This window comes from Nothobranchius furzeri, chromosome 10 (assembly GCF_043380555.1).
Source record: "Nothobranchius furzeri strain GRZ-AD chromosome 10, NfurGRZ-RIMD1, whole genome shotgun sequence".
NCBI lineage: Eukaryota > Metazoa > Chordata > Actinopteri > Cyprinodontiformes > Nothobranchiidae > Nothobranchius > Nothobranchius furzeri.
The window spans coordinates 49,802,677-49,830,324 of NC_091750.1; the positions used below are offsets into that span (position 1 = coordinate 49,802,677).

Sequence of the window (27,648 nt, forward strand, 5' to 3'; positions counted from 1 at the left end):
ATAAGCACTGCAAATATCAGCATGCAAAAGAAAAGTAAATCACAAAGTACATGTTGTGTCCAGGCATGAGCACACGCCGTCACACAGACCTTTGAAAATACAAAAAATAAAAAATAAAAATAAAAAAAGAGTGAGCAGAGGAGAGAGAGAGAGAGAGAGAGAGAGAGAGAGAGAGAGAGAGAGAGAGAGAGAGAGAGAGAGAGAGAGAGAGAGAGAGAGAATCTCTCCAACATGTGGAGCCCTCCAGGAGAACACGGATAAACAGAGCGGTGATCGGGTCCATTACATGTCCAGCAGTGTCTTTGTGTCTCAGAAAAAATAAAAATGGCGCCATGTGGCCAGGTCCCCAGGGAGAACCACCATATAATCATCATCATCATCGCAGCAGCAGAGAAGGTGAACAGCCGTCAGCAGGCACAGACCGCAGCACGCCGCCGGGCTCGGCATACAATCCAGTTACTCACAGGAAGGCAGAGAGAAAGGGGGAAAAGCAAGGGAAGAGGACAAGAGCGGCTGTCCCCCCGTCCCCACGGTCACATTTGAGTCCACCGATCTTCTCCAGCCAATAATAAAGTTAGAGATGGAAGATCAGACTGTGGATTAGTGGAAGCAGCGCACGTTTCTTTGATCGGTCCTGCAAGAGTTAAGGATTCAGGAGCATGCAAGGCAGACCCAGGCTTTGTTTTGCATTGCTTATGTTTCAGAGCGGCTGCTACAACCTAGATTAGAGAAGGAAGATAAAAAAAGAGGGGGCAAAGGAGAAGAAAGGTGTTACTGCAGGAGTTACGCTGAAAAGAAGACTGTTCATTAGTCTAGAGACATTCAGCAGGTGAGGAAGCTGGGGTTCATTCTACACAGAGGAGAGATTTAGAGTTTTCTGTTGCAGCTTTTTTCTCTGATTGTTTTAATTTGCTGTGAGAAAACTGCCCTTCAAACAGCAATGGATGAGTAGTGAAGCGACAAGTGCTGGCAAAAGCAAATAAAGAGTGTGAAAAAGCAAATCAAGGATGAAAAGCAGAGAAGAGTAAGTATTTTAAGAGTTTTTGCTGAAAACAAAACAAAAACAGCTGATGAAACTCTCTGGGTTTGATCACAGCTGAAAACCAGATGAGCTGAGGGGATGACGGGGATGGATTTAAGTCCGACGTCGTTTCATCGAGACCTTTTGATGACAAACACGGAGAAGGTGAGATGTGATTTTGTTGCTGCTAAAAGAAAAAGGTGCTCTGAGATGATTCTACAGCATGAATATCAACAACTACTGGACGTTTTTCCTCTATGTCTTAAATCTTCACACCAGTTTTATCCAATCTGAGTGGAAAACTCTGTAAAAGCTAAATAAAAGCTACGTAAACTTTAATTGTTACGATGCTTCTGAGCAGCTGCACGGCTCTTTAGGATCTCTCCTCATTCACGCAGATCCGAGCTCAAATCGAAAACCTGCACATCGTTTTGCACTGAATGAACTTAACCAGCTGCTTACTGTATAGATATTATTTTACAGTGTTGGCTGAAGACAAGGCTACATATACCGGTCTCTTAATCCCTATCCTACCACATAAGACATAATCTCTCTAGGAATAATCTATAATCTAATAACAACACGAGGGTCTTTTCACATGTCTGGGTCTTGACCTACTCTGCAGACTTCCAGAAGTGTCCTGGGTGAGACAGCCTGCGGTTGAGCTTGGGCAGCTTCTCCAGCATGTCGGCCAGCTGGGTGAACGTGGGTCTCTCCCTCAGGTCGTACGCCCAGCAGGCAGACAGGATGTCCTGAGATGACATCAACAGGTCGTTGGCGTTTGCCGCTCTAGGGTCAGCCCCAACCAACTTCAACGTGAACTCACCGTGACCTCCTTGCCCAGGTTGGTCTCTGACAAAATCTTCTTGATGCCCTCCCCACTCCCCACCTGCCAGATGGTGGCTTCAATGTGCTGGTTGGTGATTGGCCAGTCCCTCGCTTGAAGCTCATACCAAATTGTTCTTATAAAAGAGGGAAAGCAGTGGAGGGGTGAAGATCGAGCAGCTTGCACCTGAGGCGAGTCTGGAAGGGCAGAACTTACCCAAAGGCGTAAACGTCTGCTGCTGTGGAGAAAGGCAAGCGGTCCTCGTTGTTGCCTGGACTCATCTTACGCACGATCTCTGGTGCAAGGTAACAAATCCAGCCGTGTGGAAGTTTTAGTTTATTCTCACGCCTGAATAGTAAAAAAAATAAATAAAAGTTTAGTTTGCAGCAGATTTCCAACTCATGTGTGCACATACAACAGGTCTAAAGCAAAGGAAGTGCTATCTAAGACACTTCCACCTTTCCAGAAACTATTGCATGACTGCAGACATCAGCTAATATTATGAATGACTGGACCATCATGTGATCCCAGTGCAGTCAGGATGCTGCTGTGTCTCACCTCCCCTCCTGAACCACCCCAGAGATCCCAAACAGGCCAAAATCAGTGATCACAACTTTATTGGTGTCATGGAAAACGTTCTTGGACTTCAGGTCTTTGTGGACGATGCCTTTGGCGTGAAGGTAGCCCATTCCCTGCATCAGAAGAGAACACGTAGGGATGCAGATACTTGGCTGTGGCTCTGTAGAACTTCATTACATGCAGATTATTATCAGGTTACTGATGTTGACCATCAGGACGAGCCATGTGTTACCCTCTAAAACCAGGAACCAGACAGCACAGAGTTATTTTAGATCAATAGATGCTTTCTATCTTCTCTGTAAATAAAGAGATCAATCCATTTTAATACGTGACTGATCCGGTTCAGGGCTGAAGAAAGCCAAACTCACCACTACGGTCAGTTCAGAATGTCCAGCTGAGCTAGCGTGCATGCTTGCTAACGTGCCATGAACCCAAGTAGACTTAAAACCACTCAAAAGAAGAGAACAAGAAAACAGGAAGTGTTTGTGATCAAAAGTTCAAACCCAGACCACACGTGGACGGGTCTCTAGCGTAAAGCTACCAGGGTGATGGGCCGCATTTGAGCTGAGTGGACTTAGAGCATCAGTGACATGTAGAGATAAATGAGAAAACCAAATACCTTTACAATCTCCTGGGCGATTTGTCGTGTTTTATTGATGTCCAAATTGTGCTTGCTGTCCCGTACCACTGAATACAGCGTCCTCCCTTTACAGAAGCTGCGGGGAAATTATTTTAAAAAGGTTAAATAGACCAAAACTGTTATTTGTGTTTAAATAATGCCCAAGGTGGTGTTCGTCCTGTACCTGGTAATGATGGCTAGGTGCGGGGGGGCCATGCAGGCCCCCATGAACAGGACCACATTCTCATGCCTGGTCTGCCTGTAGTTCATCACTTCCTTTTTAAAAAGCTTCAGATGGTCCTGATTGTTCCCGTCAATCTCCAGCAGTCTGATGGCGACCTCGCCATGCCACCGACCCTTGTGCACTCTGCCCCAGCGACCCTGAAAACAGAAAAAGTGTGAAACGGCGCCTCCTCGCGTGTCAAAGCTGAGATTTGTCCAATTCCTCACTTTTCCAATGAGCTCTCCGAGGTCCAGCTGCTCAAAGGGAATGTCCCACTCCTGCAGGTAGACGCTGGTCTGACTGGGCTTACGGGAGATGGGGCCCTTCCACTGGTTCCTCCTGGAGCAGGGAAGATCGTCCAGCTCGTCGCACTCACCATCCGAGCCCACATTCATCCTCATCTGCTCCCTCTCCTCCTCATCCTCCCCTTCATCATCGTCCTCTGCCTCGTCTCCTTGATCATCGTCTTCATCTTCGACGTCTTCCTCACCTTCCTGCAACCATGCCGTGAAGGTTTGTAGAGCTTGCACTACCACTGGTACAGCAGAGCCGCTTCTAGACCTAGAACTCATTACCTCCTCATCCTCATCTTCATCTTCAACCAGCTGGGTATGAATGTCATCTGCACACTGCTGCATCTCGCTGCTGGGAAACAGGAAATGAGGTAAAAACCAGGTCAAACGAAACATTTCCTCATTTGATTTAAACTTTGCCGCATCAGAATCTTACACCGTGTCTTCGATGACATCAGAGCACAAACTTGAAGGACTGGAAACGTCTAGAGAAAAGGAAAACACCATTTAGGAAACAATGACACATCCAGAACATAAAAGCCTCCTGCAACTTCTCACTACGTCCAGCAGATGGTGCCAAAAACACAGTAAGGAGACGCGGGACTCATGCGTGAAGATGGGAAAGCTGCAGGGTGCTATGATGGAGCAACAAGAACTCAGCGTGTCACTCTGGAAGGGTCAACTCACCGGGGAAGATAAACTGCTGTCTATGCTGAAAGTAACACGCAGCTTTTGGACAAATAAGAGGAGGAGGACAGATCAGCAAGGCAGACAGAGGTTTGGTTAGTCAAGCTGCTGAATAAAAGGCTGCAGTGAAAGAACAGATTAGGGTCAAAGTGCTTGTGAGGCATCCTCAACACTAAACAGGTCCGCTGTCGTGGACGACAGACTCACCTGGGAAGTTGAAGCGGCTGTCTCTGTGGCCTTTGGGTGAAGGGTTGGGCGGTGGCGTGGCACTGGGGGGGTTGCTCTGCTGGAAGGGTGCTGGGGAGGAGGGTGTGGAGGACGTGGTGGAGGAAGGATTGCTGCTGGAGTCCAGCTGGTTCATTACAGGAGGGTGATCCTGGCGAGAGCAGAGCCGGTTTGTTACTAGCTTAGAAATCTAGACAAAAGCAGGTCTCCCATTGGCTCGGCTTAGTTTAGACCAGGCCAATCACAGCGCGCTGCGTTGGTAGAGAGATGGTGGGCTTAGTGTCATTATGGCAGAACTGTGACGGAGCAAAACAACAATGTTGGCGGCGGCTCAAGAACGGCTATGGCCTCAACTTTGGACTTTTGGACTTGGGCTTTTTTTGTTTTTGATACATGAGCCGATAGAGCTACTTCGTCTTTGTCTACGTCTTTGACGGTGTAGGCGGCCTGCCCCGTTGAATGATTTCCAGTTATGTCACATTCACAAACTAATCGAATCTTTCGAACGGCTCTTTGAAGTGAACAATGAGAACCAAGCTCTTGTAGAGGCGAGAGAACGCTTCAGTTTGTTCCAAAGAGCCAGTCTTTGGGACGGCCCTTTGAGGTAAACGGCTCTCGAATGAACGTCTCCCTTCAAAGAGTCATGAGTCCCATCGCTACAGATTTCCATTGCAATGAATACTTCCTGTTGTCTGATGCTTTGATCGGTCCCAGCACTGCGGAGACGGTTCGTATATTACGCTCCACGAGGGAGGTCTGTCTATGGGTCATGGCCAGACTATATATTTACATATATAGGATAGCTGGCCAGGTTAGTTTGTAACTAGAAACACAGTTTATGGTTTTAAACAGCTTCGAAAAGCCAAAAATAAATCAAACAACATCATTTTTCAGCCTCACAAACAAGCTGAAGTTGGACTTTTACCTTTTTTGTGATGGCCTTTGGTAGCGTACCAAACTGCGGTGCTTCTTGTGGTCGGTCCACAGGGTTGTTTATATCAGAGGGAACGGACTCTGTTCTTCTGATTTTGGCAACTACACACAGACATTAGTAAGATCACACCATGTTTGTGCACATCGTCTCCAGAAGTAAATAAATATAAACCTACTTGGTAGAAAGGAGATTCTGCAGGACGGAGCCTCCTTTGTGCATTTATTATGGCACTTTAACCTGCACAGAGAGGGAGGAAACACATGAGGAGCCTGGTAGCACTTAGCCGTTAGCTCCGGTAGCACTCAGAGTCGCATCAAGATTAAGTGGCGTCATCAGGAGCATGTACGATGGGCCAGGATTAGAGGCTTACTGAGGTAACGCTGGGTTCAACTGAGGGTTTTCAGTGTTTTCAAACAGGTCCACTCCTTATGGGGCTGCGTCACCATAGCAACTAATGTTGGACGCTTAACCCGCTACGTTCAGGTAAGATTGTAGGTATTGTTTCTGGTGAAAACACGCAGGTGCAGTTAATTGTTCTAAATCAGAGAGAAATCTGTCAAAATTAAGAGTTTTTAGTTAAAAACCACCGAGCTGAACTGAGCAGCCTCTAGCATTACAGTACGTTAACATCGTTATAAAATGTCTCATTAAAAGGTTTATAAATCACTGGAATCTCAAATAAAACTCTAACAGTAACGTACTACAATTAATTTAGTTAAATCCTGGTGCAAAGAGCTTGTTACCAAATATAGTGAGTCATGTGATGGAAAACTACTCAACTACAACTTTCTAATCAATCAGTCTTTATTTATAAAGTGCTTTTCACACAAGGACTGTAACTGGAAGTGTTTTACAGATTAAAGGTGACCCAATAGAAAACCTCGGCTGATGCAGAGTTAATTTTATTCACCAACAATCACAGACTTCTCCATTAAAACTACACTGAGTCCGTTTTTCTGATCCCAGCCAGTCTAGTTGGTTTTCATCTGTTTCTTTAGATCTTCTTAGTTTTATTATTATTATTATTATTATTATTATTGGCCGTAGAAATCAAACACCACATTTCGTTGCACAGGCATAGCATGGTTCAGTTTTATACCTGTATCCACCTGAAGTGAATTATGTATTTAGATGTATGTACATTATATTTAGATGCCGTTTTGAAGGCTTTGTGGGATAGATTATGGTCTTTATTCAAGATTTGACCAGTAATGCCAGTAATGCTATAAATCCATCATCAATAGGAGACAATCTTAGTTTTTAAACTCTGGGATTAAAGGCTTGGACACCTCAGGTTTAGAGCTTTCAAAATAAAACTAGAAATATAATGCGGAAGAAGATAAGGGCACGGAAAATAAAAAAAGGAAAGAAATAGAATAGTCAGGATTATAAAAGTCAGAATTATCTTTCTTTTCTTTTCGGTGGCCCTCTTCCATGCTGTTAAAACACGGCTTTTGAATTGAATACTCAACTTACCGACAGTGTTTGCATTTGACGCCGAACATCATGTTCTTCTGGCACACTTGGCACGTCTGAGACAACCAAGACTTGGTAGAAAACCTGCCAGAAAAAGGCACCAGTTACATTTTCATTACTCCTACTGTAATGACACGATGAGCCGGCTTGTTTCATCGTGATCACAGAAATAAAAAGAGCAGGATCTACCTGTGTGTGACTGCTAGACCGATGTCCCTCCTCACTGGCTGCGGAGAACTGCGGTGCACTGCTACATTGTCTAACAAGACGAGAAGAACGTAAGATTCCTTTATTGAGAACATCTAAACTGAAAGTGTATTTTTGATAAGAAGGGTGGTCAGACTGACTCTTTACTACGCTGTGCTCCTCCATCAGGGTGGGGGTCCCTGGAAGGGTGTAATGTGCTGTGGTGGGAGCAGAGGGGGTACCTCCAGGGGTTCGCGCAGACATGACGGGGTAGCGAGACGGCGAATCCTCACATCCGTTACCGTTGACGTGCGTGTTCTTTTTACCACACCTGGAGAAGTAGAAAGATTCAGGACAACCTGGACACCACGGACGCCCTAAAGCACCACTAGAGAGGTTTACAGCAGAGCGAAGGTTATGTTAGGGCAGGAGAGGGGCACATCGGAGCACCTGAATAGCTTTTGGCACACGACAGCATCCCTAACACCCACGCCGAGGTCAGAAGAACACCAAGTGGTGCCAGACCTGGGACTTAAACTCACGTGCACTCGCACATGTCAGGAGAAAAAGGTTCAAACATGACCCGTTTCCTGTTGCTTTAAAACGTGCAAGAAAAAAATCACTGATAAGTGAAGTGGTGGCTGCAAATCTGGGTGATTTTTGAATTTCTTTGTTCCCCATTAGAGCTTTTTATAAACAGACAGGATGTGGAGGATAAACACGAGGCTCTTCTGAGTCTGTGTGTGCCCCTAATGACAACAGAGAGAGGTGGGAGTGTTTTGCTATATTAGACCTAGGAAATGCTTCCTGTTTTGACATGACTCATAATCTCTGGGAATTTGTGTGGGATTAGCTCCACTTGTACAATAAGAGCAGAGGAGCTGCAGGATGTAAACACAGAACGTGTCTGAGGAGAAACCGCCCGTTGAGGGGCGGCGTTAGAGAGTTTAGACATCAGGAGTTCTTTAAATAGATTAAAATACAAAAATTTAAGATTAAAATCACAGACTGATAAACTTTACTCATTCAAACAGTAAACACCTGCAGAAAATCATTTAAAAAAATTCATACTTTTTAGCAGCTTTTACTCATATTTGGTTTAGAACTGGTTAGCTCAAAGATTAGTGGACAAAATGTAATAACTGTAAATACATTGAAATATTTGAAAGAATTTAATACTTTTGATTAGAGAAAACAATGTTTCAAGGTTTTTGGAGTTTTTGGCTCAAATTGGGCAAAATGAGTCTAAATAACTTAACATATTTAAATTAATTTAATATATTAGAGAAAATATTTCTACATGTTAATAAAAGCACGTTCTTTTTGCTTCCAAGAGGCTCTGCAAACTAAATTTGTGCCTCTTGTTTTATAATCAGTGGAGGTCTTTGTCATCACTAAAGAGCTGGTGGAGTGTGGAGCAGATGGTACGAGCTGAAACCATCACCACAGATGTCAGCGTGAAGCTCTTTAGATGCTTTTTTCCTCTAAGTGTGGTAAAAGTCACACAAATTTCACACAAAATTCAATCCCACCTCCATGAAACCAGTTGAAAGAATTTTGTTGTAGCATTTGTTTATTGTAAGAAGCTTTATTTTAAGTCTACCAGTGACAACGAGCTCCAACCTGTTGCTTTTTATGCAGGAGAACCAGCAGCTGCCTTCATAATAAGAGCAGTGATCTCTACATGAGAGTTTAGTGAAAAGATGGCGCCTACTTGTGATCCTCGATGCGATTCCCCAGCTGGGACTCGTGGCTCTTGCTGCGCGTCAGGGAGATGTTGGGAAGCAGATGCAGCACCTTGCGGGATGGAGGTGGAGGAGTGCACGGCGGCTTCAGCCGGTGCCGCCTCTTTGAGGGTGGAGTTACGGGTGGAGTGGAGGTGTGTCCCTGGAGACGGGCCGTCCGATATAAAGGCGTAGGGAAAGGATCCGTGAGAGGGATTTCGCCGTGAGTGTATGACGCGAACGCGTCTGGTGTGGGCGCCGCCGAAACCGAGCCCAAACGGGGATGAGGAAAGATGGCAGACGGAGTTGACGGGGTGGACTGAATGGTACAAGGGCGGGCTAAAGGTGATGGACTGTGAGGGCGAAGGGTGTTTCCCAAATTGGTTAGCTGATCTGCAGTCAGTAGAGAGCCACTGTCCCTCCTGGTGGGCTCAGACACCCAAGAGACACCGTCTTCTCTCAACTCTCCTCCTGGAAGAGAAAAAACTAGAAGTCAGTCCCACAAAACACTAAAGCACTCAGGCACAGAGGCTGAGATGGAGCTGATACGTACCTGATTCAGTAGCACTCTTCAGACAGGAGAGGGCAGCACTGAGTTTAGCACATTCTTCTGAGGTGGAATCCAGTCTTCTCATGGTATCTCTCACCTGAGCACCTGTCATCTGCTGGAGAGAATCCAGGGACAGCTTCACCTCAACTGCCTGCAGGAAAGAGGTGAAGCAGATGGAAGGCTCTCAGTGCGGACGGCATTAGAACAAATGTAACAGAACTTCCAGACTGAGCTGTTTCAGAGCTCTGTCACTTTAAGAAAACAAGCTGGAGCTGGCCATATATTTAGTTTGGGGATTTAAAAACAAAGGTTTAGGGTGATGGAGTGTATCATGTCTACACAGTTTACACAAAGAGCTATAGAGAAGGCACACACACACACACACACACACACACACACACACACACACACACACACTAACATTAATGCAGATACATTTACAGAAGTTAAAAATTTGGTCATACTGATGGTAAGACAAACTAAACCCAACAAGATGATGATTACTTTAGACGACTATATAGCTGAAGTTTTGATTAGAGTAATAAAGGAAAACCCCAAAATACCTAAAAGACTTTTACTGGGTCACCGAGCAAAGCGAAGCACAAAAACATCACAGGAGGTCACAGGACCTTGTCCAGTACGTTTCGGATGTCATTTTTCTTTACAAGGGAAGTGCGCAGTCACTTATCAGTCGGGTTAAACCCTTGCTCTGAGAGGCCAAACACTGTTCGCAGAACTAGGGCAACCTCCCACACTCATATGTACACTGTAAGCAAAAACCAAGAGCACACAAGCAGACGCACAACAACAAAGATGAAAGATGTGGCACTGAAACGTAGCGGTGGGTCTGCCCTCCTCTCATCCTGTTAAATACAAGGAAACTCCTCATTTAGTTTCAAGTTTTATAGTTATTCGGTTTTAATCACCCAACATGCATGTTTTTGGTCTGTGGGTGGAAACAGGAGGACTGGGGGGAAACCCTCGCAGCCAGATTCAAACCTGCAACCGTCTTTCTGTGAGGAAATGCACTTTAAATGTCACCGAAATGTTGTTGCAAAATAAGGCTTTGGTTTGGGAAAATACAATCATATTTCAAGGGAACATAAAACACACACAATGACTGTTGGCTTTCTTATCAAGAACATATTTCTGCTTTGAAAATGATTCGCTAATAAAGCTGAAAGGATCCAAATTTGACTAATTCACAGAAAGCAGAGAGGACGCCAGCCACCGCGGCTGCTCCTGTCTGCCACGGAATCGCTGTCTGGAAGCTGAGGCGTGGGAACGGAGGCTGGATTCCATAAATAAGCTACAAACTACAATCATTGTAGTGTTTTTGGAACACTGGTTGCATAATCCCAACCCTCGCAGAACGGGACCAGAAGACGCGCTCTACAAAATCTCCGCCTGATGACGTGGGAGGATATTTGGGGGTCAGATGACGAGCCGTGGAAGTTGTGCGTCGGGATACCAAACATGTAAACCAGCATCTAGAGCCACCTCCACCATGAAACGGCTCTTTTTAATGGCTGGAGTTAAACAAACATTTGGATAAAAGATTTAAAAGGATCAACGAGTCAGAGGATCACCGGTTCATTTCTCAACTGCTTAATAAGATCTGGACTAAAGCAGGAATTCTGCTCATCCACAGATCTTCTGCTCAGACTTGTTGGTCTGTTAGAACCGAGTTGATTCCGTCATCTCCAGAATAAATTAACATCTTCACATGGAAAATTAGGCAGAAAAACGAGCATCAAACAAACCTGATAGGTCTTAATCCACATGCAAATACCCAAAACTCCAGCCCTGAGAGCTCTCAGAAGCATATGAGCCTTGAACAAACATTTACTTTAGTGACAGTTCTCACACACCTGCAGAAGAAAAGCAGTCTCAAACACGGGGTGAAGCTCCAGCTGGGAACCAGCTTTTGGGGAATCCAGGATAAATCCACCTAAACAACAGCTCCTGCTGTATCCGTCTCCTTTAAACACGAGATGCTAACCCAAACCAAAGCAAAACTGACTTCTGCTGCTCAGGCATTCCTCGTGCACACGTGAAGAGGGAGTACACAAGGGAAACACGCAGTCGCCCAGATGGGAGCGGGACAGAGTTCACACACACACACACACACACACACACACACACAAACACAAAGAGGCCTACCTGGATGAGCTCCGGTCGCAGGTTGATGGTGCGAAGCCAGTCTCGTAAGCGTGGGTAGCTGTTAAGGGCCTCGGGTCTCTCCGTCTCCGGCACTTTCTGCTTGCACTGCAGCTGTTTACAGATGTACTTCATCAGCTTCACCTGCAGGGAGCAACAGAGAACAAGGCACAGGTGGGAGGGGCAGGTTAGAGGGGTCTACAGCAGCGGAAGGAGGCGGTATCCGCCTCACAAACATCAAATGCACTTTGTCAAAGAGGCACAAAATTTGTGATTTTATGCCCGCTAATGATTTTGGTTGATTTCACTTAAAGGGATATTCCACCCCTAAGTGAAATTTAGTCCATTTCCGCTTTCTGTAGAGTTAGATATGTGAGAAAAAAATAATTGGTAACCAGCGCAGTAATTCTCCTGGCGTGGCAGCAGTCCGTCTGCTTTAGCTTAGCATAAACGATGGAAGTGAATAGCAGGAACTAGCATTTTGTGCGCAAAAATCATTAAAATTACTCAATAATGAACCCAGTTATTCCTGGTGAACCCAATCATCACGTCGACTGCAAATTAAAAGTAAGAAGTGGCACAAAGGATTCCCAGGAGCCGATTTAGACTTGGGACTACATCACAACAAAGCACTGTAGCACGGTGCACGGATATAACACAGCGGGCTGCTGCCGGACCAGGAGAATTACTGCGCTGGTTACAAAATGTCACTTAGGAGTGGAATATCCCTTTGAAATAGATGAACCAATACAGATGTCTTCCAACAGCTCCACCTCCACTCTGAACCCAGTCTGCCTCCAGTGACCACACCAGGGTTGCTTTCCAAGTGCCTTCAGCAGCTAATTAGATCTAAGCTGCTATCATCGTCCATCTAGAGAGAGAATCTGAGGTGCTCACAAAGAAGCAGCTTCTTCACATCACAGACGGCCGCGGCGCCACACAAGGAGCCAGTTTTGAGTTACTCTACTTCCCTGCCATCAGTAACTCTGAGACGTGCAACACGTCTGCGCCTTTTCTCACACTCGTGCCAATCTGTAGTTTAGTTGATTAAAAAAAAAAAGAAGATCTAGGGCGATAAGAAGCATTGCTTTAATTTGATTGTTTTATCTCTGAACAGCGTTGCAACGTTCCAGTGGAGACGACGGGGATGTGAGGAACCGAACAAACCCCCGTTTAGCAGAGGAGTCTGTTAAAACCTACCCTCACATCTGCTGATTGGCACGTCAGACTTCTGGTAGAAGTTTAAGATCACATCAGAGGTTTTAGACAACTTTGGCACGTTTAAAAAGTTCACGCTAAGGATCACATTGAAGTTTCAAAAAACGACAACAAAGAGCCGAGACTTTAATGCTTTCATGTCAAGTGCAGTGGTCCGTCCTGAGTATTACAATGAACACTTTGGTGTTGGTTTGCAGCGGGCCGCATCGTGCAGCTCATCATTACTGTATAGTGTGTCCTTATCTCGCCTTCTATCTGAGAGAGTCCATTACAGCAGGCAGCACCTTCCGATGAGCTGTGTGCACGACCAGCGAGCTCAAAAAAACCCCACTGCACACCTTCCGAGCGCTGCAACGAGAGTGGCGAGCGCGTGTCTTTTTCTGTACATTCAACCGTCTCAATGACGCCTCCACTCATCAGGCGGAGAGAGGCACTCACAGCAGCGCCGCGCTCGCAAAACGTGGCCTTGGGTTGTAAAAGTGGCTGCTTTGCAGCGGCAAATAAAAGCATCTTGTGCATGAAAAGGCTGCAGAAAATGAGGATGAAGAGGAGGCAAGTTCTCCACATGTTGACCCTGGACCTGTTATTCAGCTCAGCAGCCATTCATCAGCTACCAGACTCACAGAGGACGTTTGAAAGCGACAACAGCAAATGTTAACTAATGAATCACTATCAACCAGCAGAGCTAGGGCAATGCCACGAGAGCTGGTTCACGTTTATGTTTATTTTTTTGGCAGACGCTTTTATCCAAAGCGACGTACAATCTTTAACCTATAGGGTGTGTTGTGATCTGTGGGGGAAACCCACACATGCATGGGGTGAACAAGCAACTCCATGCAGAAGGGCTGCAGCCGAGTTTCGAACCTGCAACCTTCTTGCTGCAAGGCAACAGTGCTAACAAGTGTGCCGCCATGCAGCGCGTTCATGTTTCATAAAGATTAAGCTAACTTGGTACATTTCTGAGAGCAGACGCAGCGATGAGGCCCAAAACGCAAACATTAACTCGTCTCGTAGCGTGAACTAAGATTAACACAAGTGTTAACCATGTGGCTCATTAACTTCACCATGATGGGGTTGGTGAATTTCACCAGATAAATTCCTGAACTGCATGTTGCAGAAAGCCCCAAAGGTCACGAACCCTTCACTCTTGGCTATCACTTCCTGTAAAGCTGCAGTGCTTGAAGGGAGATCAGGACAGGGTTGTAAACACGATAGTTAAAAAGGACGTTCTGACTCGTACGCATCTGCACCCTTAATAAGCACAAGCATTGTTTTTTTTTTAGTGTTGATAAAGTCCAACAAAGCTGTGATCAAAGGTTTGCCATAGAACTAAAAGACAAACATGTCTAAATATAAAACACAACGTGTTCTTATCAAATACGGAGTTACTAAAGCAGCTCATATTACATCAGCTCTGGCCTGATCAGACAGCAGTGAGACATTTACTCATTGTGGCTAATGAGCCAGCCTCCTCCTTTACCTCCCTATACACAATAGTGCAGCACTGTGACATCAGGTTACCTAGCAACCCCTCTTCTGAGTCGTCAGCAACATTTCAGTGGGATTTTCCCATACATGTGAAACACCGAGCTCAGAAACAAAACATCGACACAGAAATGTCACCCAGCATCTCTACAGGAACACGACAGCAGTCTGATTAGCTCCTCCCTAGCAGGGCCTTCACTTATTAGGACCCTAAATAAGGGAGATGAAAAGGACTACACAAGTCCCATAATGCGTGTCGGTGTTGAACACACAGGCAGGCTCGCCAGCTAACGGAGATAATCACAGGCCCCTTTGCACTTTATTTTTGGTGCAGAGAGGAGAAAAGCAGCGTTTGACGTGTGGCCTGGGGGTGGGAGGTGAGGGGAGGAGAAATGGCGTCAGAGCCCACCTGTCAGCGGTGCTAAACAACGCCATGGCAACGGCCCTAATGCTGCATGGAGATGAGTGACAGCCACCAGAGAGGGGGAGAGCAGTCCCAGCAGCGGCCAGCCTGACACAGCAGACTCAGGGAGCCTTACTTGTTTTCTCAAGCCTCTTGCTGACACAGGCGTTTGCCACACCTGCCAAGGATAGCAAGACCTATCTGAGAACTGAGCAGCAATCCCAGAAAATGATATGTGCACAGGAAGGTCAGCTCCGTTTCTCCAGACTAAAAGGACACACAAAGATCTACATCTGAACAGACTGATCCCCACGAGTCCAGATCTCATAAGGATATCATGTTTCCTCATTAGTCCACAAGAGCAAAAACATCATAAAATATTTTAGTCCAGACACACGAATGATCAGTTCTAGCCAACACGATGTTGGCAGTCAGGTGACCAGTAGAGGTGAGCCTAGAAGGCACACCATGGCGACTTATCAGGGTAATACTGGCGGCATGGCGAGGCGAGAATATTGGGACATTCGTGCCACTTAGCCTAATAATATTAATGCAACTCCAGACTTTTGAATTAAGATCTTAGCGCAACAATAACCCTTTGATGCAAGAATTATGAAATCTTCAACCATGATTTTGTAACATTTTTTTTCATTCATCTTTAGGTGTGAACGAAACAAATTCCAACAAATATTTTTAGTAAATTTTTATAATTTACATATAATTTATTACATGTCCACCTCAGAAGACAGCGTGCAATCTGAACATAAAATATGTTGGCTTGACTTACTGAAGTCTAAATAGAGGGGCTCAAACGCAATAAAGTCTTCAACAGACCAGCAAAAATAAATAAATACTCATTTTGAATACCTGTCCACTGTAGTGACCATTATGCATCAAAGGTATAATGCAAGTACACATGCACAGTCCTTTATGCATTTGTAAACGGCATCAACTGAAACGGCCAACTGGAGCGACGCAGAGATCCAGGAGCTTCTGGTCTGTAGAGCTGAAGAACAGATCAACGGGAAGGACAGCCACCCTTTGCAGCAGCTCGTTTAAGGAATGTGGCTTCAATCGTGATAAAAAACATGAGTCACATGTCAAGATGTTGATGACAGCGCATCAACAGTGAGGACACCACCTCCGCACCCCCTTTATACTGCCATCACATGATATCCAGTTTGCAGCAAAGTGGCACCATTGTTTTCTGAACACGGTTTATAGGAGATAGATGGATGGTAGATCAGAACCCCTCCTTCATTACAGTTTACTGATGGAGATGCTGGCATACTAGGGTTGCTCTGTTCGAGTCATGACACTCTACGCCTAACCAGAGTTACGGGCATCTATGGAAAGCCAGTTCATCGAATACAGGATCTTCAATGTCTATATTCAGCACATCCATTGTAGATTAAAGGTTCTGTTACTGTAAATTTATGATTGACCAACATAGGTTTTCTATTGCCGATATCAATAGGTAGAGGTCATGATGATCATATCAACTTGGGCCTCACAATACATCGTAAATATATCGTTATCGCGATATCAGCATGCACACAATGCCTATCGCAAAGAACAGATAAATATCGCAATGAGTGTCAGCTCAAATGTTTGCTACACATAAAGCATTCAGTCAAATGGAAGCATGACTTTTTTTAACAAATCAAATAGAGCTCTTCACCCATGTGGCCAATTGGGTGGGTTCTATTAGGTTAGATGCCCGCCCCCGAGGCAAACAGCACTCAATTTTGATGGTTAGCAAACACCTGAGTTAGCTTTGCTCTGCTCTTTCTGTGGATTCTGCTTTTCCCGGGATCCACTGATTGCCTTTTCTTGCCAATTTTATTTTTCCCTTTCCTCACATCTTTTGCTTTTGGTAAACACTGGCCCGATATATCGGCTAACCAACATATAACTACTCTATCCCTACTTTCGCTATAGTTTAGGACGACAACCATAATAATTAGATTTAAGTCAACTCCAGTAATTAGTCTGTACCACCTGAGCTTCAGTCAGAACATGTGTGTTTACAGAGCACAATTTCAAAAGTCAAAGAAGCCTAAAAGTACTTTCATCTAGCTTAAGGGCACTTTTAGCCCAGAACCTGGGCTGATCACCTCCATCTGCTGTTGTTAGGTTTTATCAAACCTACACACCTAATTTAGGTGATTGAAATTAGTTTCAGACTAAATTTAAAAATACATATTTATTAAGACCTTCTCACGTGTTTATTTTGTGGTAAAAATGACTACCAGAGTTCACTGGTGAGGAAAAAATAGATTAAATCATTGAGATATTTTAACTGGTAGATTAATCAGATTAATTAATACACAACTTGCGTCAGTTGCAGCTGATTTTCTAGTTTAAACCATCTTCCTTCTGACTGGGAGCTCCGGCGAGCAAATCTCTTCTCAAAGAAAGAAGACCTGAAAATTACAGGATGTGATGCAACTGCAGGAATAGATCAAGGCGAGCATTTCTTCTCATTTCCACATCAAGCAGTGTACTCTTGTTGGCTACACCTGCCATTTCTGTAAGGGAAAGACCCCCCCCCCCCCAAAAAAAAAGGGAGCAAAGCAAAGAGGAAACAGTCAGGGTCAGTGCTGATAGTCACCAGTTGTGTTTCCTCTACACCTTGACGCAAGCGACATTCTGCCGTCTACTTCTAGGGACACACCAACACACACTCACCGATTGGCTTTGTCTCTCCCCCTCCCCTTTCCTGCCCGCTCCCCCCTCTCACTCAGGCTCTTTGCGCGTCATTTGAGTTTCTTATTTAACAACCAACCCTGAAAATGCGTAGGAAGAAAGACGTCTAAATATAGATGCAGCCACAACAGCTCGCACCACGAGCGCTCCAAACTCTCCCCAACATCATGAGGAGACTAAACACAGCAACGCTTTGCTGTTTGTTGCTCTCTACAGAAAGCCTCTCACCAAAAATAGCACCTCATGTTTAGAAATTACGTAAAACATAGCCTCCACATATTCAAAAATGTATTTAAATGGACATTTCTCTGTTGCTGGGTTATGCTAAAGAAGGAATTTAGGAACACACAAGTATACAACGCAGTGCAAGAGATTTAAAATAAAAAGTCAGGATTATAAAGAGCTGCTGTTGAGGTAAAACAGAGGCAGCATGAGAGGCAGATAGAGACCAAGCTGAGTGGGATTAACATGTGAAAAGTGAAGTGCCAGTTAGCTCTCCGTTTGAGGCCGGCATCATTATCCTCTCACTGACGAGACAGAAAAAACACATGGTTCAAGTGGAATAATAAAGCTGGCTCGATGAGAGAATGAAGCCAGTTCAAGCCGCTGTTGATTGCACTCCAGCGCAATACGGGAACGATAACCCCGAGCACCACAAGTGAGACAACTTCTGACCTCAGACAGATTGAGCAAATTCAGCGCCTGAATTAGCAGCTTTGGTAGTAATTACATCTGCTGCATCTGCTACAGAGGGAGATCCATACCCTAGACTGGCAGACCTGCAGCAGATTGAGAACTTTATAAGAATCATCCCAAATCTTAGACCAACAAGGTCCTAATGCACACGGGGCATGTGGCCAGAGCATTCTCACGGAGGGATAAACCATGAAGTGAAAGTGCACTCTTATGGTAAGTTGCAAACCAGTGTGCCAGTAACGACATAGGAAGTAAAGCCGCTGATCTTTACTGCACTAGAAACTAATGATGTACCGACATGAAATCTTTGGGCCGATACCGATATCCGATATCAAGATCGCGGTTATGGCCGATAACCAATATTTGCTGATACCGATATATTGACATTAATGCATCTAAATTCAGCAGATTTTGTACAGAATGAAAATGATTAAATCTGAAATTACATTATTATGGACACACAACACACACATTTACAGTTCTGACATGATTACCATCACTGTTCGCATGACTAAACAATTACACATCAACCCCTCACCCTCTAAAACAGGCAAACAAATGGAGACCAGATGGAAAAAATATCAGTTGTTACCATCAGCTCGGTTTTATTTGTCGAACCAATACGTTAAAAAATGACTAACATCGGCCGATACCGATATTGATGCCGATATACAGGTGCTGGCCAGTAAATTAGAATATCATCAAAAGGTTGAAAATATTTCAGTAATTCCATTCAAAACGTGAAACTTGTACATTATATTCATGCAATGCACACAGACCAATGTATTTCCAATGTTCATTACATTTAAATTTGATATTCATAAGTGACAACTAATGAAAACTCCAAATTTGGTATCTCAAAAAATTAGAATATTCTGAAAAGGCTGAATATAGAAGACACCTGCTGCCACTCTAATCAGCTGATTTACTCAAAACACCTGCAAAGGCCTTTAAAAGGTCCCTCAGTCTTGTTTTGAAGGCACCACAATCATGGGGAAGACTTCTGACTTAACAGCTGTCCAAAAGACAATCATTGACACCTTGCACAAGGAGGGCAAGACACAAAAGGTGATTGCTAAAGAAGCTGGCTGTTCGCAGAGCTCTGTGTCCAAGCACATTAACAGACAGGCGAAGGGACGGAAAAAATGTGGTAGAAAAAAGTGTACAAGCTCTAGGGATAACCGCACCCTGCAGAGAATTGTGACGACAAACCCATTCAAAAATGTGGGGGAGATCCACAAAGAGTGGACTGCAGCTGGAGTCAGCGCTTCAAGAACCACCACGAGGAGACTCATGAAAGACATGGGATTCAGGTGTCGCATTCCGTGTGTCAAGCCACTCTTGAACAAGAAACAGCGCAAGAAGCGTCTCGCCTGGGCCAAGGACAAAAAGGACTGGACTGATGCTGAGTGGTCCAAAGTTATGTTTTCTGATGAAAGCAAGTTCTGCATTTCCTTTGGAAATCAAGGACCCAGAGTCTGGAGGAAGAGCGGAGAAGCACAGAATCCACGTTGCATGAGGTCCAGTGTAAAGTTTCCACCGTCAGTGATGGTGTGGGGTGCCATGTCATCTGCCGGTGTTGGCCCACTCTGTTTCCTGAGGTCCAGGGTCAATGCAGCCGTCTACCAGGAAGTTTTAGAGCACTTCATGCTTCCTGCTGCTGACCAACTTTATGGGGATGCAGACTTCACCTTTCAACAGGACTTGGCACCTGCACACAGTGCCAAAACCACCAGCACCTGGTTCAAGGACCATGGTATCCCTGTCCTTGATTGGCCAGCAAACTCGCCTGACCTTAACCCCATAGAAAATCTATGGGGTATTGTGAAGCGGAGGATGCAATACGCTAGACCCAACAATGCAGAGGAGCTGAAGACGACTATCAGAGCAACCTGGGCTCTCATAACACCTGAGCAGTGCCACAGACTGATCGAGTCCATGCCACGCCGCATTACTGCAGTTATTGAGGCAAAAGGAGCCCCGACTAAGTATTGAGTGCTATACATGCACATTCTTTTCATGTTCATTCTTTTCAGTTGGCCAACATTAGAGAAACAAACATTTTTTCATTGGCCTTTAGAATATTCTAATTTTCTGAGATACCAGATTTGATGTTTTCATTGGTTGTCACCTATAAATATCAAAATTAAACGTAATAAACATCGGAAATACATTGGTCTGTGTGCATTGCATGAATATAATGTACAAGTTTCACGTTTTGAATGGAATTACTGAAATATTTTCAACCTTTTGATGATATTCTAATTTACTGGCCAGCACCTGTATTGTCCATCCCTACTAGAAACCCCGACAGTTTCACCAGAAACAAAAACCGTCTTCATTAGGGTCAAAGCGTTGGAAGTGAGGAAAGGGAGTTAAAACATCTGCATCATCTGTTCTTCAGACTCAAACTAGTAGGATAGTTTGGAAGCAACATGATCTATTTGAAACCAATAAACTAGTTCTTTACGATGGGATTAAACGGTTCAGTCATCAGCATGCCCACAACACTCTCCGTGCTTTTAAACAGTTTAAAATGATGCCAACTAAGGCTGCATAATACATCGCAAACGTATCATCACAATATCAGCATGCCCAGTACGCATATTGCAAAGGACAGAAAAGCTGCAGAGCATGGGCAGCTCAAATGTTTGATACAAATTTAGCATTTTGTCAAAGGAAGCATGACGTTTTTGACAAATCAAATAACAGCGCTTCACCCATTTGGCCAATCGGGTGGGTTCTTAAAGGTTAGATGCCCTCCCCAAGGTGGACAGCACTTAAATTGGATGTCTAGCAAACACCTGTTTGCTTCTTTCTGCTCTTTCTGCCATGCCCGATTTATCCAGGGTCTGCTGATTGCCTTCTCTTGTTCATCTTTTTCCCCATTTTCATTTTATTTCTTTGTTTTTGATATTTTTGTTCTAGAAATAGGTGTTTATTTATTGCAAGTCATATCACCATCGCAATTTTAATCACCATTATCGCGCATCGCAGGTTTTCCTAATATCGGGCAGACCTAATGCAAATCTAGAATTGGGATCAGGCTGAATGTATACAACGCTTCTGTGGCAGGTTGTGTGTGTGTGTGTGTGTGTGTGTGTGTGTGTGTGTGTGTGTGTGTGTGTGTGTGTGTGTGTGTGTGTGTGTGTGTGTGTGTGTGTGTGTGTGTGTGTGTGTGTGTGTGTGTGTGTGTGTGTGTGTGTGTGTGCCTCATGTGGGGCAAAGTAATTATGCCAACTGTCTTATTGCAACATACTCACAATTTGCCTGCAACTTTTCCTCAATTTTATTCACATTTTGATCAGCAGCCTCTCAGCAGACTCGCATTTTATGATTTCCATGACATCAACTTTCTGAATTTTGTGAAAATTTTTATTTTTTATTGGACTCTTTTTCCTTTTCAACATGTCCAATGGTGAAGTGATAGGTGGTTGAGGCCCTGGCACGTCTGTGAGGACCTTCAGAACCCTCACAAATCGCCATTTTGGAAACTCTCTTGCAAATGCGGTTATCAAACTAACACCAGATGTCATCACCCAGTAAGATGCAGGCTTTAGCTTCTTGTTTGATCTAATTTAGACTGGATGTGGGCATCTGGGGTCATGTGAGCCCATCTGACGTTATGCATGTTACTTAAAATAAAACAGCCTGTCATTTACTGCAGTCCAAACAGTCATCTGCCATTACACAAACTGTTGGTTTAACTTCTAATATTGTGCAAGTTGGGGAAAAAAAACTTTGTCTTCTATCATGAAGCAAAAGACAAAAAAGCTTTTAAAGAGGTAGTATCATGTTGCGCTTTATTTTAAAGGACCCCCTCTTTCATTCCTTATCAAATAATTTGCCCAGATATTTATGATCTATTTTAAATATTGTAAAAATTCAAATAAATTTGGTTTGATGACACCTCACTTCCAGTTAGGTTGTCTGGTACAACAGCAGGCAACAACGTGGAGGAGTGAAATCATTGTTTAACAGTTAAAAAAGCAACACGCAAGAATACTGGAAATGTGGTTTCTGATGTATTTATACTCTGTGATTGAAACCACATTAAGAAGCAGATAACATCCAACTAAGCAGAAGGGGGGGGGGGGGGGGAAGCAACCGGCAGCAATACTCAGCAGTGTTTTGAAGACAAAGTTAGCCAAATGATGCACAACTTCAGGGAGGAATTTAGTCATTTTCCATTAGAATTATGACTAAGCATGCAGATGTTCATTGTTTTCATCATCTGCCTGAAGTTGCCTTTAGCTTTAGCTTAGAAACAGTCATATCTGCATGAGCAGGCTTTATAAAATACGGACAGGTCTAAAGCCACTGCTGTCCAGAGACGGTTTGTGTCTGCACCTTTACAACTGACTTAGTAAAGAAGTAAAAAAAAAGGACTCAATAAATAACAATGACTTGAAGTTAGCTGCGTTGTAAATCAGTAAGCATCTACAGTACCCATTTCCGGCACAGCGAAGAAAAGTCAGACAGCATTTGAAACTGTGATATTACCTGCAGGAGAAAGTTGATCTCAAGACAGAATCCCCTCGTTGTTCTGACCCAAAGGCACAACAACGCAGGACCACAACCAAACAGAAACTAACTCGACGTAACCGCATCCAATGCTTAGACGCCAACTACAAGAGGTTGTCCTTTACAACTGCCTTATAGGAAAGAGGTAAAAAAAAGCTCCACAGAACAGTTTTTGTGGTGTCCAAGAAGCATGTGAGAGCGGCACTGCGTGTCCATTGTCATGCAGAACAATGCCGGTGCAAAACGCATCTACGAGACGACATACCTCAGGAAGTACTCTGCCAGATCACGTCCTGTTGCAATGACAGGGCGCACATGACGATGGGTAAGGAAGAAAAGAATGTCGACAAGAACAAGCCGAGACTTCATGATTCCATTAACCAGTTCAGGCTTGCTTTGGATAACTTACATCTTTGCTCCAGGAGACAAACGTGCAACCTGAATTTCAGCTTCGCTTCTGTTATCACCGAGTAGAAAGATCAAAAGGGGATTTAGGGCGGACCACAAAAAACTACAGAACAAGCAAACCGTGTTTGTCTGGTTTCCTTTTCCAATAATGCCCTCACGCTTTTCCATTTAACTCAGAACTTCAGTACTGCTGTCAGTTTGCAACGACACAGCAGCAAGTTTCCGACCTGCACCAGCAGCCTTCCAACCAGCACAGGAGACAAAAATGTATTTGACACGTACGCTCTCAAACTAGAGGAAAAGTTGCCCAGGCGGGCACAAAACATTTGTCATTTCCTGTATTTTCTTGCATGAATCTGCCTCTGTGCTTAGATAAACAAGACTACTGATCCAGTTTAACTTGACAAATGCATTAACTGAGCTTTGGAAAGCTAATTTATTCATCAGCCATGACTCTTTGGGATATTGAAAGTCTTTTGAAACCAGTTTATTGTGTCTCGGCGCGACTGAAACTAAATGCCCGCCGCTTTCTGGAACGTTGGTTTTTAAGGGCAACTGTACAATGGTTCATAGGGGTGTTCAGTTATACAGAAATAAAACAGACATGGATTATTGATAGCCTCCAGCCAATCAGGACTGGGGATTCCTTTTTGCCAAGGTATAAGGCTCAAATAAATAAAGCATGAACTAGAAAACCAATTTACCATCTTGTCTCTGGATCTTCTGCATTAGGGCGCATTGGCGAGAATGTGGAACTAAGTAATATATCACAACTCTAACCCTATGATATGTTACGATGCTAAAAGCTAATTTTTTTTAAAGCCAGACAGTGTTCGGTTTTTAAGACTGAATGTAACTGGAGAAGTCAGCCCAGAAGCTTCTTAGATACATCCAGAGTTGCTGCAAGATCTCATTTCATTGGGATGAAGTTGGGCTGGGTATTAAATCGAAAATGTATCGTTATCAAAATTAAGGCTGCCACGATTAGTCGACGCGTCATGACGACGATTAATTTAATAGTCGACGCGTTGTTTATTGTATGAGCATTTTTTAAATCTCACCTGCTGCGGCACGTTCGGCATTTGCTTCCTGCCTCTCTGCTCAACGCACATGTGCGCTAGCCGCCACCCGTGTCAGCCGCTGCTTACGTGAGTCGAGGCACATGCGCAGTAGTGCCACTGCAGCTCAGCATTCAAATCAGAATCACTTACTCGCATCATGGCGAGTCGGCAACGGAGCTCAATGGTTTGTGAGCATTTTATGAAAACAACTGAGAAGTAGAGTGCAAACTCTGTAAGGTAAAACTCTTGTTTCACAGGAGCACATCGACGATGCACGAGCATCTTAAAAGGAAGCACGTGACGGCGGAGAACAAAGAGTCGCCTCTAAGTTTACCTCTTGTTAGCTGCTAGCATCATAGGTGTAGCAACAATAGTAGTGATGGCGATTATATGTTTAGAACACGTATCTATGTCACGTATTTGCTTTAACGTTACAAACGCTAACCGCTACGTTACAGTGCTAAGTGCTCTTCTTCTACAACGGACAAGTTTCTTACAAGGCCAAACACGTGCACACTGCAACAAGCCAACGTCCTGACCAAGGCCATTTTAAACATGCTGGTAATAGACACGAGACCCCGTTCATGGTCGGAGATCAAGGTTTTAAAGATATGATCAAGAAGTTCAACCCAGAATACTATACAAAATAATTAACCAGGCCGAGTACATTTCATCACAATGACAGAAAGGAAATATGAGACGACCATCGAAAAGGTGTGTATCTGTGGGCGTGTGACAGAATGCATGACACACGATTAGTCGACTAATCAGCAACAAAACTGGCAATTACTCGACTAATAAAATAGTCGTTTGTGGCAGCCCTAATCAAAATGTCTAACTCTTATCAAGAAAATGTTTCCCATGTCAATAAAATTGATAGTAAAACAATGAAAAGATGTGTGTAGGTTGGCAACGTCGCTGCACCACCTTGAGTCACGTAATGCATGTGACACCCGGACAACTTTTGTTTCTGCGCATACATGTAGTTATCGTCCATTAATCGTAATCAAGGTGAAATCCTCAATGTATCGTGATATTTACTTTAGGCCATATTGCCCCGCCCTAGGATGAAGGCAGGAAAAACTGCTGCCACCTAGCAGTCAGAGTTAGAATTGCACCAAATAAAGAAATACAGTACATGTTTGCGTGTAAATTCTAATAAAAAATATCGATATGCTGCTTTCAGTGATTGATATATATATAAAAATAACAGGAAAGCACCGATATGAAATTTTGGGCTGATATATATATATATATATATATATATATATATATATATATATATACATATATATATATATATCAGCATACATCATACATATATATATATATATGACACGCTGACATTTATGCTTCTGAAATCAGCAGATTTTGCATAAACTGAAAATTGTGCAAGCTGAATTTTTGAATGCCTTGCCTTATTTCTCTCACCCTCAGACACACAGACGGAATGAAGATGGAAAAAGAATCATTCGTTGATATCGGCCCAGTTTCACATATCAGACTGATACAGATATTTTTTTAAATGACCAACATCGGCCAATACCAATATTGATGCAGATATATCGCGCATCCCTATGAAACTTCACAGTATCACAATGCATCAACATTTTCTTAGATCTCTTATATAAAACAGTTTTAACATGGGTCATTTATACACTTCATCAATCTGTTTTAGAGGCATTTCGGTGCAAAAATCTCCTAAGTGGAATCATGTAGAATTGATATTAACTAGCCAATATACTATAAATATCTGTAAAAGTCATTATAATTAAAATCATTAACATTCAACGAAAATAAAAGTGTTTTCAATTTGATTCTATGAAGGCAAAAAGAATCTGAGGTTGACCAGGTCTAAAACATTTTTAAAGTGGAACCAATGTGCAGAGTCACCAGGCGTGACGTGGTTGGAGAATATCCTGGAAATGGATGGTTTCTGGGGGTGAAAACGTGGATTCTTCCTGTGAAATGACAGTGACTGTGCATCCGCATGCATGAGAACATCGACCATGCCTGCAAATCACATGGAGCGTGTGTGGTTTTTATATTCTAGGGCCTGGATTTACAAATCCAGCCCGACGCTGCTGAATACAGTAACAGATCAGATTATTGAATGTGTGCCATTAGGCCAGGCACGGGGGGGAGAGGGGGGATGCTGCTCCAGACAAATAACGCAGAAGGTCACGCAAATATCATGATTTAACAAATGTATCCGTATTTGATCAGAACCCCTGACATAAAGCTAATTGGATCATTTTGGGTCGTGAATGCATCGCAGAGCGTCAGCGGCGCACCGGGCTCTGCACCGGGAGCCTCGCTTGCAGCAGCCCCGTAATTCTGCTCAAATTCAGGCGGACATGGGGCTCCGTGACTCCGCATTTTAACCAACCAGACAGCCCCGGAGCGCTCGTTACCTCTAAAGTGCGTATTTCTTGCTGTGTGAGGTCGTTGGATGCGGCGCATTTGGTCCGTAGCCCCTGTAAACTGGAGATGGAGATATCAATCATATTCTGGATGAGTTCGCATTGCTGGAGCGCGGCCATCGCTCCGCCGCCGCCGTCCCTCCGCTCCGGCTGCTCATCACTCTCGACCATCTTCCCACCTTTAGCAGACACGCTATCCATTCCTCAGCATTTGGGCTCGGCTGGAAGGGCTGGAGTCAAACTGCTGAGCTCAAATAAAACATAAGTCCATCGACGCAGCGACCTATTAATTGCGGAAGAAGTTAGCTGACAGTCCCAGGCGCGCGACCTTTTAAAACAAAACCAAAAACTACTGGCGAGGGCAAACTGAAAGAGTTTCTAGAAATACTGTGTTAGCAGGCAGCTAAAAGGTCTCCGGTGTCCGTTAAGAGTCGGGTTGTGTATTTCCCGTCCACCGACAGCTCAGGCAGAGGCTTCGCCGTCTGTCAGCTGTTGGGAACGTCATGTTGCGCGGTGCATTCTGGGAAATAAAGTCCCACTGGCCACAAAAAGGGGGCTCTTCGCACTACACCTCCCGTCCTCCACCCACCCATCAACTCAACAACCGAACTGTGCAGGTTATTTTTCTATAGAGGCAAAAACATTAGTGATGATGGCTGCGTTCCATTTTTATGACCTGCTAGGGGCCGGTTGAGGCATTATTGGAGCTGCTGCAGAAAAAAGGAAGGTGGAAAAATTCAAATTTAGGTCAAAATGGAGAAAACTTTTAAATATTAAAAAGAAAAGTTGGATGTTTCATAGCCCGAGGAATAAACACAAAGTGTTCTACAGAATGTTTTTGTTTGTGTTTTTATTATTTTTAAACTGGGGGTGATTTATTTATGTATTTATTTATTTTGTTTGCAAAAGTCTGTTTTGGTTCAGTAGAGCCTGTCCCAAGCCATTGTGACTCATTAGGCCAGTAAAATCAAAGGTGTGTTGGCATTTACCTGATGACGTCTGGTGTTAAAAATATACATGCAGACTCACTTTCGGCAATGTTTTAACAGCACAAAGCTTTTTATGTTTTGTTCAGTGCGTTTCCTGGAAAAGGTGAGTATTTATTATGCACAAATAAAGAAAAATGCAACTAAATAACATAATTTAGTAGTAGAAAGAAGAAGCAATTTTAAAACCACAAGGCGCTTCACAAAAACAAAAAATACAAAAAATATTTGA

The 27,648-nt window shown here is 43.9% G+C and overlaps 1 protein-coding gene across 7 annotated transcripts; it reads right to left on the bottom strand.

The window, feature by feature from the left end:
• Positions 1–581: 581 nt before the first annotated feature.
• Positions 582–26,843, bottom strand: ksr1a (kinase suppressor of ras 1a). Of its 7 annotated transcripts, none has more exons than XM_015961084.3 (21): positions 26,422–26,843; positions 11,507–11,647; positions 9,347–9,494; positions 8,784–9,264; positions 7,231–7,400; positions 7,073–7,142; positions 6,884–6,967; positions 5,583–5,644; positions 5,399–5,508; positions 4,456–4,624; positions 4,249–4,290; positions 3,998–4,046; positions 3,844–3,913; positions 3,496–3,762; positions 3,230–3,426; positions 3,046–3,142; positions 2,406–2,539; positions 2,064–2,195; positions 1,848–1,983; positions 1,640–1,773; positions 582–719 (listed from the first exon to the last, which is right to left on the bottom strand). In XM_015961084.3, the coding sequence occupies exons 1-21, from the start codon at positions 26,629–26,631 to the stop codon at positions 713–715; spliced, it is 2,910 nt and encodes a 969-aa protein (XP_015816570.3). In that variant the 5' UTR covers positions 26,632–26,843; the 3' UTR covers positions 582–712. The 7 variants fall into 7 exon arrangements, with proteins under 7 accessions (XP_015816570.3, XP_015816571.3, XP_015816569.3 ...); XM_015961085.3 differs by lacking the exon at positions 582–719 and adding an exon at positions 944–1,162 and having other exon boundaries at positions 3,844–3,910; XM_015961083.3 differs by lacking the exon at positions 582–719 and adding an exon at positions 944–1,162.
• Positions 26,844–27,648: the final 805 nt, after the last annotated feature.

Bases quoted from the DNA above. Each gene is read 5' to 3' on its own strand.
- ksr1a (XM_015961083.3), bottom strand. From the start codon at position 26,631: ATGGATAGCGTGTCTGCTAAAGGTGGGAAGATGGTCGAGAGTGATGAG. The intron at 9,265-9,346 runs GTACGTATCAGC...TTTCTCTTCCAG, and splicing joins GAAGAGTGCTACTGAATCAG to GAGGAGAGTTGAGAGAAGAC. The intron at 5,645-6,883 runs GTAAGTTGAGTA...CTCTCTGTGCAG, and splicing joins GTCAAATGCAAACACTGTCG to GTTAAAGTGCCATAATAAAT.